The sequence below is a fragment of the Pelodiscus sinensis genome, chromosome 1 (genome assembly GCF_052426305.1).
Source record: "Pelodiscus sinensis isolate ZL-2025 chromosome 1, ASM5242630v1, whole genome shotgun sequence".
Taxonomy (NCBI): domain Eukaryota; kingdom Metazoa; phylum Chordata; order Testudines; family Trionychidae; genus Pelodiscus; species Pelodiscus sinensis.
Genome location: NC_143052.1, coordinates 156,010,931 through 156,026,573, shown reverse-complemented (window position 1 = coordinate 156,026,573; position 15,643 = coordinate 156,010,931). Strand labels below are relative to the sequence as shown.

General features: G+C 45.0%; 1 protein-coding gene across 40 annotated transcripts in view; it reads left to right on the top strand.

Moving 5' to 3' along the window:
* ABI3BP (ABI family member 3 binding protein) overlaps positions 1 to 15,643 on the top strand; it is a 320,664-nt gene that overhangs the window by 298,934 nt on the left and 6,087 nt on the right. For all 40 annotated transcript variants that reach the window (XM_075907457.2, XM_089772857.1, XM_075907515.2 and 37 more), the window contains 3 exons: positions 3,419 to 3,498; positions 8,520 to 8,549; positions 10,208 to 10,369. In XM_075907457.2, coding sequence (XP_075763572.2) covers positions 3,419 to 3,498; positions 8,520 to 8,549; positions 10,208 to 10,369 — 272 coding nt within the window. The remainder of the gene's footprint in view (positions 1 to 3,418; positions 3,499 to 8,519; positions 8,550 to 10,207; positions 10,370 to 15,643) is intronic.

Sequence of the window (15,643 nt, the reverse complement as noted above, 5' to 3'; positions counted from 1 at the left end):
AAACCTGAATTTTAAAAGGTGCATGGAGGAAGGGTGGTGGGGAAGAATAATGAGAGGTCACAAACAGCTCAGATTAAAAAAATTTTCTAAAAACAATTACCTTTGCTTTTTATAAAATTAAAAAAACCCTCCTCCAGGTACATTTTTACCATTTAAACATCATGTAGCTTATTCAGAGTTGCCTAAAAGCAGGTTGGATACCCACAGTGATGAGCATGGAATACATATTTAAATTAGATTAGGTAAGCTTTTTAAATAAAAATAACAAACCATAGTTATGCTAATAAATGTAGATTCCTCATTTACAAAATATTTCCCCACCATGGGAACGCTTGCAAGTATTTCTGTTTTTGAGAAGATTTACAAAAATTGAGGCGATTGTTAGTTTTAAGCATTACATTTGGTTAAAATAAAAATTATTCTACCAATAGCTGTGGGAGACTGCCCTTTGGTATTTGGACACACAGAACTTACCGAGGCTAATCAGCATGCTGCTCAGGTCTTCAGAGACCAAGAAACAGTTGGAAATTTCACAGTTCAGATGAAACTATTCAGACTCTTTGTGTGGGCTTATAAATGAAGTGTTGGCAACCCAAGTATGGGAATAGTGGCTTTTTTGTTTTTAATTTTGTCTCTTCTGATCATTGATCTTTTGGAAACTTGCTGCTTGGAAAGCAGCCTTTTGTTGCTCTATTTCATAGTGCTGCGATAAATTCACCAAGCACTCCCTTCCAGTAATAAGTGATTATTTATGAATCCACAGTAATGTTTAATAGTGTAAGTAATGGCCCAAAATATCATTCAAGGTAGAAAATAACCTAAATACCTCTCATCATTTTGAAAATGTGTCCACTGTTTTGTGGTGTCTGCTCATTTAAAATATACTCCGTTACCTATTACTTACTTATGTCAGTGTTTCTCAGCTTTACTCCTTTCACAACCTGCAAGCCAGGGGCCATTTCTTGCTGTGACCCCAGAATAAATCCTCTCAGCTCTACTGTCATACAAATAATAACATTGAGGAAACAAGTAAATGAGTGTATTACCATACACTCCCCACACAGCCTAACTCTTGGAAAGCTGCTGCTGGAAAATGAACTACAAAGGATTTTGAATGTTAGAGACTTTGAGGAGATGACTTCTATATCTTCTGTTTTTTCTCAACTACATTCCTTACAATCATTTAAAATGAAACCAACCAAACAAGAGGAGCTGTATGTGTCTCAAGGCTTCAGTGAGTGAGGAAGCATTCTCCTTTCCATGCCAGGCACAATATAACAATCCTCATTTCAACTGACATTAAGAGTGCTGGTTGATCTCTCTCTCAGTGCTTGTCTCATGGCTATGCTTTCAGTTTAAAGCACTGCCTTAGTGTCAGTTGAAACAAAGCAGAAGACAGCACTTTAAACTGAAAGTGTGACCATGACACAGACACTGGGAGAGAGATCACCCAGTACCCTATAAACTACCTCTGCTAGGGGAGTAGCTAATGGTCTCCCAGCGCTGTAATCTGGTACACACTGGCACTTTACAAAACTGTAACTTTCTATGCTTGAGAGGGAGGGATATTTTTTCACACCTGAGCCAGAATGTTACAGCACCGTGAAATGCCAGTGTTGGCCGTAGACTGAAACAGGAATAGAAAGAAGTAAAAAGACACAAACAGGAGCCTTTGTATAGCAACATCAGAATATCATGCAACTTTCCATTGCTCTGAGGCAGGCAGATCACCATGGGCTGTATGTTGTAGAGATACTACAGTTGTTAATGCAGGCAGGTGATGGTATCTTATTATAGGCTGATTCTGAGTGGTGCTTAGGTCAGTGCTTGGCTGCATGGGAGTTAGGAAAAAACAGCATGCACTGCCATTAATATTTTTACACATATTGCTAGCTCCGTACCTCAGTGTGCATCTGTGTAGAAGAGATGGGAATTTGGGAAACAGAACTGAGTGGAGTGGTCATTTGTGGCTCTGCTGTGTATGTCATGTATAGGAGTCACTTGGCATCAGGCAGCAGTCCCGAGCCGTAGTGCTGTAAGAAAATGGGGATACTCTGGTCACTTCTCCTTGCAGCACAGCAACAGAACCGAAAGACCACAAAAGGCAGGGTTCCTGAGCATGTGAAAGAGAGAAAGAATGAGAAGTGGGGCTCTCCTCAGGCAGTAATACCTGCCCTTGTGTTGTCCAATCACACAGTTTTGTGAGAGCCCTTTGTAACTCTTTGCAGTCAGCTTTGGATTTAACAATTTTGAGTAATTTTGTAGTATCTGCACATTTTGCCACCTCACTATTTACCCTTTTTTCAAGAACATTTATAAGTTTAACAGCAGTGATCCAAATTCAAATCCCAGCAGCACAACACTCATTTCTATTGCCCCCCCCCCCCCAACCTTTTAAGTACCCGGCAATGTTTTCATGATGCTCTCACAATCCTTAATTACTTGAAGGACCAGTCTTTTGTTATTCTTAATCACTTGCCTCCCTCTTTTTATAACAAACTCCCTGCCCCAAAGGCAAAGCTGCAAGCAGCTTAAACTCTGTTGCATTTAAGAACTGCCTCTGGAACCACTGCATGAAGTTTTAAGCAGACCTCAAGTATCATATGCAGGGGTTCATACTTTCAGGGGGAAACAGTCCCTCGCTCTCCCTAAATGGTGCCCTTGGCCTCTCCCCAGTCAGGAAGCTCTCTGCAGAGCTGCCCTATGCATCTGGGTGGGACTCATTAAGCGGCTGCCCTGCTGCACAGCTTTCAGGGAACTTAGGTCAGTGTTTTCCTAGGATTGTCCCCTTTATGATGGACCTGTTCTGGGATGGTGCTTGGTGCACTCTGCCAGCTGTTTGATTTTATGGGCTCAGGATCAGCCCACATCTCTCTGGCTTTTGTGTCCCAGAGGTGGCAACCCGACTTCCAATATAGGCCGAGGGCAGGGGGAGAGGAGGCACGACGAATTCAGAAATATTGGTATTTAGGACTACACCAAAAATATTGCTGTGGAGAAGGATAGGGAAGAGAGATCCCCACGTGGGTACGTTGTTGTTATTTAGAGGACGATATACAGCGCTGAGGTGCATTCAGTCAGTTGGATCTTTCGGTTGGCTGAACATTCCAGCCCGCCTCCTGGAGGACGTACATTACACGCAGCAACAGCCCAATCCCCTACACTGCTCCCCCAGCAGCATTAAAAACAGGAGCAGGTTCCAATGGAGCATTAAAACAAACATTAAGGATCTGCATGCACACTTGCCATGCATAGGCCGAAGGGTCTTCTGGTATTAGGAGCAGGGTGTCTTAATGTTTTTAGAGTACGATGTTTTGATTCTTTATGCTTGTCCAGGAAACGAATAACATCAGCGATGGTATCTGCATGGGTGGTTTCCAAGAATACAAATGTGTTTGTTTCCAATTTTATTCTCCAGTTATGAATTCCAAGTGAAAGCCATAAACCCTAGCGGTGAAGGTCCACCCAGCGATAAGGTCCAATTTGATACTGAATCAGGTAAGAGCTTCAATAGGTGTATTAGTTTATCAGTGAAAACCATGAAAATGCCTTCAGCCAAAAATATGAGGTAAGCTTGCCCCTGGGGTGTTTTTGATTATGGATGCAGTGCAGCCTAATAGATAGGGCCTCAGATTGAGGAAACCGGGGGGAGGAGGGGTTCAGTTCTGTCACTGACCTGATAGGTGGCCTTGGGCATTTCACCTCACTCTGTGTCTCTGTTACCTCATATGTAAATGACATATTCCCATACTCCTTTATGGATGCAAAACCAGTTGTGGTTTTAACTATGGAATGTGTACAAAGGCTTTTGCTGAATCCAGGGGATATTTTTTTGGGGGTCCGGTGAGCAGGATTTGCGTATGTGTGCATATTATTAATGGGCAGTGTGGCATCTTAAATGCAAAGCATCATTATAATGAATGTTTGTGTTTTTATCCCTATTTCAGATATCTTTGCACATAATCCAAAACACATAACAGATTTGCACACTGGGCACACTTTTGCAATTTTACTTTATTCCCTGTGCTTTTTCCATTGTCTGCAATATTGTTACTATTTTATTACTTTTATGTGACCCTAATGCCTCAGGGCTTACCTGCGATGATAATCCCATTGCGGTAGGCAGTGTATGTGCATGTAAATAAATTGCAAGAGAGAGAGTGTCACTCCCCTATGAGGCTACGCACTAAATAAACAGGACACACTTGTTGCAGGAAGAGAAATGAAAGCACAAACAGATTAAGTGACTTGCCCAGAATCATCCAGCAGGACAGTGGCAGAGCTCAGAATAGACTCCAGATCCCTGCTTCCTAATTCAAGGTTTTACTCATCTGATTGATGCTTAGTGGAATTAAGTCATTTATTCTTTAAAATTAAGGTTTCTCCTTTGAGTGTTTGCTCATATCCATTCAACCTAGGGGTGTGGGCCTGCCACATACACAGGTGCCAGCAGTTTTTCCCTAAGCAGCACCCATAGGGTCAGGGTCTCTAGCACACCCATGGAGTAGTGCACCCACGTCATGCTATATGGGGCACCCCCAGCCCCTCCCTCCTCAGTTCCTTCTTACCGCCACTGATGGTGCTTGGAACAGCGTGCTTCAGCCTCGGCTGTGGCAAATACTCCCTTTGCATTGAGATTCCCCATTAACGAACTGTGAGGTACCTGTAAACTGTTAATCCTCAACCCATTGAAAAAACTCCACATGGGGGGACGGGGCATGCCCCACTCCCCTGACTTCAGCGCCTGTGCCAGGTGCCACAGGACTATGGCAGTCAGCAGTCCGCATGCTGACCGCTTGGGTTTCCCAGGGGGAGGGACCCATTTTGGACAAATGTCGCATTTGCCGGTCCTTCTGTCCCAGAACTATTAAAGAGCACAGTATCTGTCTTAAGGTGCTCTTAATGGAGTCCACGCTTGTCCCAGAAGATCAGGAGCCAGAACTGGCACTGAGTGACGGTGCCTCGGTGCACAGCGCACTGCCGGCCTCGACGGCTCGGCACTAGTCATCACGTGCAATCCCGGCTCAGCCTGCTAGGAAGCTGGGTAAGTCCCCTCGCAAAGATAAGGGGAAGAAGAGTGACCAGCCAGTGGCTAGGCCAGAGAAGCCTCAAAAGGCAACGAGCCCAGTGTCCGGGTCACCTTCATTAGTGCTGGAGGTCTGTCTGCCCTCCACGGTGGAGGCCTTTCAGGCCGCGCAGGACATCAGTGCCATGCCGGTACCTCCACTGACACCGACTGGGCTCTGGAACTGAGGTAGGCCAATCTCCTGGCACAGGCCAATCTCGCTCTCTCTGGTGTCCGAGAGGAGAGCGCTCTGAAGGCCCCTTAGGTCTGAACATGAGAAATGGGCACAACGTGCAGTCTTCTGTGTTTCTTGGACGATTGGCTCGTCAAAGGCCCATCAAGGCAAAAGGTTCAACGCAACATGCATTTCCTCCTAGACACGTGCCACCAGCTGGCCTGCTCATAAACGAGAAAAAGTCTCTCTTGGGACCTACCCAGGAAATAGAGTTTATAGGAGCGGTTCTGGACTCTACTACCACCAGAACATCCTCCCTCAAGAGAAGTTCGAGGCTCTTTTAGCCCTCATTCAACAACTCGCAGTTGTCCCCATGACCACAGCGCGAGTGTGTCTGCAGATCCTGGGACATATTGTGGCTTGCATGTACATCGTGCCCCTGGCCAGACTCACAATGAGGCCCCTCCTACAGTGGTTGGCTTTGATGTACGTACCGGTACAACACTCATTGGAAAGGCAGGTCCTGTCTGCCCTAGCCTGGTGGACGAGCCCAGACCAGGTTATGACAGACATTCCATTCCATCTTCAGCCCCACTTGAGGGAGCAGGTAGCCAACACTTCGGACTGCGGTTGGGGAGCCCACATGGGGACCCTTCGCACCCGAGGCATGTAGACCCCTCAAGAGAGATCACTCTACATTAAACGTAAAAGAGCTAAGAGCGACCGGGAATGTGTGCGAGGTGTTTCTCCCTCACCTCATAAGCAGGATGGTGCACATCCTCACAGACAACACCGCCACTATGTACTACATAAACTGACAAGGAGAAGCCCCATCTCCAGAGCTCTGCAGAGAGGCTATAGGGCCCTAGGAGTTTTGCGTCCTTTATGACATCATGCTGAAAGACTGCCACCTCCCGGGGTTCGGAACATGATCGCAGATCGTCTCAGCAGAGAGTTCTCCTTTAACCATGAGGGAGCTCTCCACCCTCCTCCCTCTTCGAAGACTAGTGGACCTCTTGGCAGACCTCTTGAGAGACAACGCAAAGTGCAGCTGGTTCTGCTCCTGATTTGGCCTCCAGTAGGGGTTTCTTCCAGATGCATTCCTGCACAAGTGGTCAGAAGGTCTCCTCTACTCCTTCCCTCCGTTTCCCTCATTGGCAAGGTCCTCCAGAAGGCCGAGAGGGACAAGGCAACAGTGATCCTCACCAGCACTGGTTCAGGGCACTGATGACCTTGATGTTCTGCTGCCCAGATGGCTGCTGCTGAGGCCAGACTAGCTCTCCCAAGACCAGGCCCTGTTTGAGCCCCTAGCCACATGCCCACGGTCACTGCTCCCCTTCAAAGTAGCCTTCCTGATTGCCATCACTTTGGCTAGACAGAGTCCCTAGCCCTGATGTCAGAACTGCCATATACCCGGTTCTTCAAGGATAAGGTCCAGCAGTGGCCTCATCTGGCTGTTCTCCCCAAGGTGGTGTCCACCTTCCACGTGGACCAGGACATTTTTCTGATAGTCTTCTCCCAAGCTTTATGTGTACCGTGCTCTGGATGTGCGCAGGGTGCTGGCTTTTTTTACCTGGAGAGTACATGTGTCTTTTGCAGCGCTATGCAGCTGTTTTTGGCCTTTGCGGAACGCGGGAGGAGTTCCCCCATCTCCTCCCAGCAACTGTTCAAACGGATCACTTTCCCCATCCGCATGTGCTACAACTTGGCAGGGGCCCAGCCACTGGAGTTGATTAGGGTCCACTCCTCCAGAGCTCAGGCTTCCTCACATGCTTACCTTGCGCATGGCCCAATCCAGGACATTTGTCGGGCAGCAACATGGTCGTCAGTGCACACACTGTTGTCTCATTATGCCATCACGCAGCAGACCAAGGAGGATGCTGCATTTGGCAGGGGTGTACTGCAGTCTGCATTCTCATAACTCCTACCCACCTCCACAGACACTGCTTCCAGTCACCTATGTTGAATGGACATGAGCAAGCACTCGAAGAAAAGACAGTTACCCGTTCAATAACTGGTCTTTTTTCGAGATGTGTTGCTCACGTCCATTCAACTTCCCACCCTCTCTCCCCTCTGTCAGAGTTCTGGCAAGAAGGAACCTCTGAGGTAGGGAGGCCCCCTATGTAGCATGATGTGTGTGTGTCACTCCAGGGGGTGCTGGGGAACCCAGCTGAGGGAACTGCTGGGAAAAACGTCCGACACCAGTGCATGTGGCAGGCACACACACACTTATGGACATGAGCAACACATCTCGAAGAAGACCAGTTGGTATAGCACCCTCAGAAATGTATCTAGCTAGCCAATGCATCTGCAAACTAGAGCGTTACTTGCAGCTCTGTCGTGTGTTTCAAATAATACATTAAGCAAAAGCCCCACCTGACTTGGCTATGGGGAACAAAAAGACCAGATCCAGCTTCATTTGAAGCCAGTTACAAAATAGCCACTAACTGCAACAGAAGATACTTTTATTTTCAAAGTTGGCTGCCTATTGTGGATAGGACGCTGAACTACCAGGCACTTATTGTGTACCATGCCTCTTTAAAGGGACACTATCAGGTTTAACATTTTAAGTCAAATCCTTCAGTGTTTGCTCACTGAAATTAATAGGAATTTTGACTATTAGGAGTAAAAGATAAGTGGAAACTAAATAAGGAATTTGATATATGTCCCACATATTTTAAGAAAAGTTTATACCCTCTTATGTTACTAATGTATCTTAGATTATTACATTTGAAAGAACCGTTATATTTCAATGCAATTTCATGATTTCTTATGTTTATTATTTCCCCTTCACGCAATCAGTCAATGGAAATTAACTGGTCAGTTTCATATTTTCCTAATCAGTTTCCACACATTCTCTATTTGTCATTCTCATGCACTAACCTAAGGCTGAGACATTGGGCAGCAAGCACTACAAAGGAATCCTTTTTTAAAAGTTAAATTGTTGGCACTAAAATTTTTAAAAAAACTCCATGGAAATATTTTTCTTGATAAGTTTTGTAATTTTGTTTTGTTTTACAAAGCCCAATTTTACTGTTAAATGAACCATTCATAACCTTTTTAAAAAGTTCAGCGATGCAGCAATTCCAAATAGTTACATAAGCAGTTTATTTCTTTAATGTACACAAAAATGTAGTGAACTCAACTTCCAAGCATTGTTGCTATTTTACAGTTTATAGTTTGTCAACTAAAGAAAATCACTTTCTAGTGTGCTTCTGTTGAAATATCTGGAGAGGATTTTTTTACAATGTCTGATTACATGTTTGTTTTTCTCCTCAGCGGACCCAAGAGTGAGTGAGCCAATTTCAAGTAAGCCCTTCATGTATAGCGTGCTCTAATCAGAACATTTTTCTGAAATAAGATAACGTACTACTTTATGACAAGAGGGTTGTGCTGTCCAAGTTACACATATCATGGAACAGAACAGCTTTCACACATGATTTCACTTCTTCCAGCTATATCACTTGTAAGGAATTTCTGCCAGTCTAAATGTTTACCTGAGCACAGCACAATCAACGTGATGTGGTATTCCTGTGGCAGCTTGGATGGCTTGAAACCAATGTCCACAAGTGAGCTATGGACAGCTCGTATTTTCTCAGCCCTGCTATTAAATCAATATAAAGTTCTGTAAAAAGAATAAACTATTTCTCACTTAGTAAGTGACTTAACAGAATGTAAGTCAAAGTCTGCTATTTATCTATCATTGTGCTGAAATGTGTGCCATGAAAAATAGCTTTGAAAAGCTTTGACAGAGTTCCTCCTAAAGCTGGAGGTAAGACTCCTGTTGACTTGAAGTGGGAGTTGGGTCAGGCTCTAGAAGAGAAGACAACACCCATTTCAGCTGAAGGGATTGTTAATGCATTTAGTACTGCGAACACTCTTCCATTCCACAGGGTAGGCCATCTCATCTTGTTTATTGTGTAGTATTCTACAAGTTTCCAGTGTCTCTGTTTAGAAGAGCAGTGCAATCACAAATCCCCCCTCCCCGCTACTGTATGTACCCCCTTTTATAAGTTGTAACTGTATTGCAGTAGACAGTATTTGGCTCCCTGACACAGCAATGCACACTGCACATTTAGGCTGTTCTAATTCAGATTTTAGCTGAGTTAGAGCAGCCTAAATATGGCATAACTGTTTTCTTCAATGGAGTTATTCCAGATTTAACTTCTTGTGGGAAGAAGTTATTTAGCTGGCTCCATCCGGAGCAGAATGCTGTTCTCTTCCCAAAGTGAAGTCTGCAGTCAAAGGAGGCCTAACCCCTTAAATATTCTAGAAAAAGGGTGGAGGTATTAGGTGGAATGAGAGAGACTGGCTAGGAAGTGTCTACAAAAAGGCTGGCAGTTTGAGACATTCAGAGAGAGGGGAAGGACTAAAAGCAGGATAGGCTGTTCCTCCCTTTCAGAGCTGGTGAATAACTCAAAGCTACCTGAGTGGTGGGTGGAAAGGTTAAGCTTAGGTAAGGAAATATGCTTGTAGGTCTTGGTTACTTTATAACCTTATTTTCTAAGCACTGTGTACCTTCTGGGCAAAATAAATGTTTTGTTTGCAGAAGCTGTTTATCACTGTAAAAAGTACACTGTCAGGGTCTCCCAAAGAGAAACCCTGGCAGGGGCCAACCAATTGGACTTGCTGAATTATTCATGGTTGGTACCTAGAAGGTTGTAACCCAAATGCTGGCTGAGGGGGCACGTGTGTAAATCCAAACCAGGAGAGGTGGAGGCCTGACCTCTGTGGGAGTTCTCTCCAAGAGACCCTGAGAAGGGAGAGCTGTGCAGTTGGCCAGGGTCTGACACAGTACCTGTATATATGCACGTTTTGCTGCTTATTCTCATAAAAATGTCCTTCAAAATGCAGGTGATGTTCCAAGTGGCATCCTATTGTATTTGAGTCTCTGAACCTCTTTGAGTATGTTTGTCATGTCCAGTTTTATGGCGGTATCATTAATTCCTACCTTTCTTCTTCTGCAGTGGGAAAAGATGCCATCTGGACTGAAATCCCTTTCAATTCCAATGCCTATTCAGAATGCAAAGGGAAACAGTACGTCAAAAGGACCTGGTACAAGAAGTTTGTAGGTGTGCAACTGTGTAACTCCCTGAGATATAAGATTTACCTCAGTGATTCACTTACAGGTAAGGGAAACCGAAGACAGTGTTAATGTATTTTTATAACTATGACCTAAGTAACACAGCCATCTAGGTCTTTCATATCCACGGGCCTAGAATGAATGGTTTTAAAGGATGATCAGGTATTCATATACTTCTTGCCTTGGATCATCCATAATCTGTATTTCCAAGATTCACACGTTACTATTTATAGTACCTGTTTTATGGACCTAAAACAGTTACGGGCACTTGACAGTACATGTATAAAAACAAGGGCCCGCTTCTGCCCTGAAGAGCTTACATGCTGTGATGTCAGTCTTGAATCAAAAACCTGTGCCTGCACAGTTCTTCGTGCATGGTTGGGACCTACTATGAGATGCAGTCTCACAAGAAACATAGACAGGTGGCTCCTGAAGTTGTGAGGTAATTTTTATTGTCAGAAGAGGGTCATGATGCAATTAAGTTTAAGAACCCTTGTCATGGCTCCTTCCCCACTCTGGCATGATAAATGCAGAAGTGGGGGCCAGCAAAAGTACCCCAAAATCTTATCTATCAGGCTGTGGTATAAAACCTCCCCCCAAAATTGTAACAGCCTAGATTTTGGGGATAAAATCTCCGCTGCCACCACCCAAATATGCTAAAGAAATCAGGGGGAGACTACTTGGGAAATCTCACCCCTAAAGTACAAACCAGGACACAAAAATGAATCAATACCAGGTTAATAAAATAAAAGAGAAAGAACTTTGTATTATCACCACAATATTCCTGTAGCAAGCATAATGACTAGATGGAAAAGTAACAAAATAATATACTCATGGAGAAACTCCATGGGCCTAGAACTTAACTACAAAAGAAAGCCAAAACATCAGATCCCACTTCCTAAACCATAAAACAATAAAACCTAACAGATTTATCTAAACTTTACCCTACTTACAGAAAGTGAAAAATTGTTTCTTGGAGAGAGAGACATGTCTGTCTCCCTCAGTAGCTGGAGGGAACTCTCCCAGAAAGAAGGGAAAAACCAAAAATTCCTTTGTCCCAGTTTGAAATTCCTACTTACATTCCCATTGGCCACTCCACCTGGCTAGGTGTAGTTAACCCTCTAGTCTCCAGGCTGCCGGCCATCTCTCATGATCATGACAACCCCTGACTAGATGATCACAATGTTTCTTTCTGGGCTTAAAGCCCACAAAATAACAAAACTGCCAGTGAGGCAAAGCATATTGTAAAACTGCTTTGTGGAAATAGTAGTGTTCGTTAGGGATGTGATAATGTACACATTGAAATGGTTAATCTATGAGCCTGGCCTCATCAGTTAACTTTCACAGTTACACACAATGTCCTGCCACGCTGCAGCCCGGGGTGTGTGTGGGGTGGGGGGTTGGAACAGAGAGGAGCTGTGCGGGGGAGCAGGCGAGAGCTGGCTTCCCATGTGTACCGGCTCCCACAGAGTCTCCTCCCCCCGTGTGTAAATGTGTAAGCACTGAAAATGTCAGAGGTTACACATTTTAAGAAAAACCACCATGCTTTTTAAACATCCCTAGTGCTAATCTAGCAGGACTTGTCGCACAGTCCTAAAGCAGATGAATTAACACTACACTGAAACTACGCTGTTTCAGCCTCAGAACAAATATTTAATATAGCAATAGCCCATTTTCTTATTTCCACTTGCTTTTTGTTGTTGCTGCTCTTGCTGAAAAAATGGTGATTTAACTTGGCAGAATAATGATGGAAGCTGCCAGATTGTATTCATTACACTTACAGGGTATGTTTCTCTCACTTGTATTGTTTAACCAACACCAGATCAACTGTCACAATATTTGAATGGACTGGAATGTTTATCCAATACAAATAACATTGTGTTGTATTTTTCACCATTCTTTCACATGGCACAGGCTTCTGTACTGTAGTGGAAACATTTCCAGTTCTAGACTAAATTCAGCCATGAAAGTCAGTAGAACTCCACTGAATTCAGTGGAACTATGCCCACCTCTGGAAAGAGCCAAATTGAATGGGTAGTGTCTAGCAAAGAGAGGAACCATATTTTGTTACTGTAGATAAGGGCCACAAAGTCCTGATTTCCATCTGGAAGTGTGTAAAAGAACCGATCGAGGCTTAGTTATATTAAGAAATTTAGCTGATCTTTAAAATTTTTGGTAAAGTCCTGATAGCAAAATATGAGCAAACCTTTGGGGTCAGTCCAATTCTTCTTGGGGGAGAAGCCAGAAGGTGGCCTGCACAGGCCCTGGGGAGAAGGCAGCAGGCGGACTGTGTGAACCACCCCTCCCACCATCTCCACTACAATGCAAGGGTGAAGCAACTGGTCATCCCTCCCGAACCTCCCCCCACCTACTGCTCTGACTCCTGCACTCCCCATCCCCCTTCCCTGAGCCCCTTCTCTCCCCCCCCAAACCCTGATTCCTGGATTCCTCACACCCCCACCCTCCTGTCCTGAGACCACTACCTTGCCAAGCCCCTGCCTTAACTCCTGCACCCCCCACACTCTCAGTTCCCTGCCCTGAAGGACCTGAGCAATGCCAGGTACATCTTTTAGTATCAACTATGTATTTTAGAGAGTTTGTTTGATCAAGAGCTCCTCCTAAATGGTAAGACCTAGGTCCACCAAATTTGGTATTTAGCTTCCTCTTATCACTTAAATCTTAAAGCAACATGAGGGGTTTGGTTGTGCCTGGAATGGGATTATTTGTCAAACAGAAAAGATAGAGTCATCAAATCAAGTACAGTGTACAAAATTGACATAACTGAGCGAATGTTGAAAGAGACTGAACCAAGATGAGCCCAAAAAATAGGATGAACCTGCAATAGAACTGCTTCTCAATAAACCTTACAGAAAATAGATAAAATGGAGAAATGTGGGGTAGTGCTCCATTTTGGCACAGCTAGAAGAATGCTTAAAAGTTTGAAAACTAAAAGAAAATATTGTTGGAAACCAAAATGACTATAGCCCTTTTTAAAAAAAAAAAAAATACAGCCAATTATGATAATTTATAGGAATGAAGGAAAAACACCAACTTGACAGAATTCCCATTTTAAAAAATATACTAAAAAATGAAATGGAAAAATGTTAACAACCCCCTCTAAGAAATCCAAAGTAAACATTAATAAAAAATAACACAGTATATTTGAAAAATACAAGTGTTTAAAGAAAGCATGTACGTTTCCCTTTTAGTTAAAAAAAACCTTAGTTTTCATAGGATACCAATGGGAAATAAACAAGCTTTCTTCAGCTACACTAACATGAGCAATAACAATGATACCTGGTGTCAGCCCTGATTCAGCAAAGCACTGAAAAGACCATGGCTACGTCTAAACTGGCATGATTTTCCGAAAATGCTTTTAACAGAAACGTTTTCCGTTAAAAGCATTTTCGGAAAAGCACGTCTAGATTGGCAGGATGCTTTTCCGCAAAAGTACTTTTTGCGGAAAAGCGTCCGTGGCCAATCTAGATGCGGTTTTCCGCAAAAAAGCCCCGATTGCCATTTTCGCACTGTGCTGTCTACACTGGCCCTTTTGCGCAAAAGTCTTTCGGAAAAAGACTTTTGCCCGAACGGAAGCAGCATAGTATTTCCGGAAAAGCACTGACGATCTTACATGAGATCATCAGTGCTTTTCCGGAAATTCAAGCGGCCAGTGTAGACAGCTGGCAAGTTTTTCCACAAAAGCAGATGATTTTGCGGAAAAACTTGCCAGTCTAGACAAATATGTTTAAGTGTTCTGCTTGATCGGAAACAGGTAGGATCCTATGGATCCTACCAGAGAAATCTTTGATTGACGCAACTCTAAATATAACAAACTATTAACTAGCAGCTGCTCTGTGGTTACCACCTCTAGCATGTTTCTGTTCTAGACCAAGGGTTCCCAAACTTTTTGACAAGGGGGCCAGTAAATCCATTCACGAACTTTTGGAAGACCGGTAACACTCATTTGCATATTCATTAAGCAAATGATGAATATTCAAATAAGTTGTTTCTGGTCCTCCCAAAGCCCCCAGTGCCAGCATTAACAAAGCTTTTGATACAGTCACCCACAGTATTCTTGCCAGCAAGTTAAGGGAATATGGATTGGACAAATGGGCTGTAAGATGGATAAGAGAGCTGGCTAGATCAGGGTTTCCCAAACTTTTTAATTTAGTTGGAACCCGGTTTTTTTTCAGTACTGTCTTTTGCAGTCCAAAAATATAAACACGTATTAAAAAAAAGCATGAAAAATGAATACATTTTCAGTGTTTCACCCGGCTGCATCCTCCACTCAGCGTAGGCCAGGGCTTGGGGGACCTGGTGCTGCATGAGCACTTCAGGATACGGGAGCAGGAGCAGATTGGGGGTAGGGTATGTGGCTAGGAGGGTAGGAGTGCAGTGAAGCGTAGGATTACCAGGTGTCCGGTTTTGTACAGGACAGTCCGGTATTTGAAAGTTTTGTCCAGGAAAGAAATTGAGAAATTACCAGACAAAATGTCTGGTTATTTTCTAATTAGATAAATTTTATTATAATTAGGTGTATCAGTCCATAGTGGCGAACTGCCTGGCTGGTAGATATGCTCACGCTGCCTGAGTGTGTCTACCTGCCAGGCAGTTCACAACTACTCGAGGGAGGGTATGTTGGGGGGGGGGGCAAAATGGAATCCTGGCCAAACTCACTCGTCTTCCATGGTCTGCATGTGCCCAGGTCAGTCCCGCTCCCTCCCTTCTCTTCCCAATCTCCCCAGTCCAGCCCTGCTGCCCCCGTCCAGCTCTGCTTCCGGCAGCCGGTTCCCCGCACCTCCACCAATCTCCCCCGGTCAGCCCCGCTCCCCAACCAGCCCCGCTGCCCCCGTCCAGCCCTGCTTCCGGCAGCTGATTCTCCCGTCGTCCTCTTCCTGATCTCCCCTGGCCGGCCGGCCCCCCCCGGCTCCTGGCCAGCCCTGGTTCCGCTGCCGCCTGCCCTCTCCAATCTCTGCCGCCAGACAGCCCCGCTACGCCCAACCCTGCTTCTGCCAGCCGCCCACCCAGATCTCTGCGAGACAGTCCTGCTGCCCACCCACCCACTTGCGTACCTGGATCTCCACGGGACAGCACCCGCCGCCCCCGGCCCTGCTTTCGCTGCCCACCTGCCCGGATCTCCGCAGGACAGTCCTGCCGCCCCCAGCCCTGCTTTCGCCGGCTGCCTGCCCGGATCTCCACAGGACAGCCGTGCTGCCCCCAGCCCTACTTTCGCTGGCTACCTGCCCACCCGGATCTCCATTGGACATCCCCAGTGCCCCAATCCTGCTTCCCGGCAGCCAGTTCCCTCCTCTCCCACCTC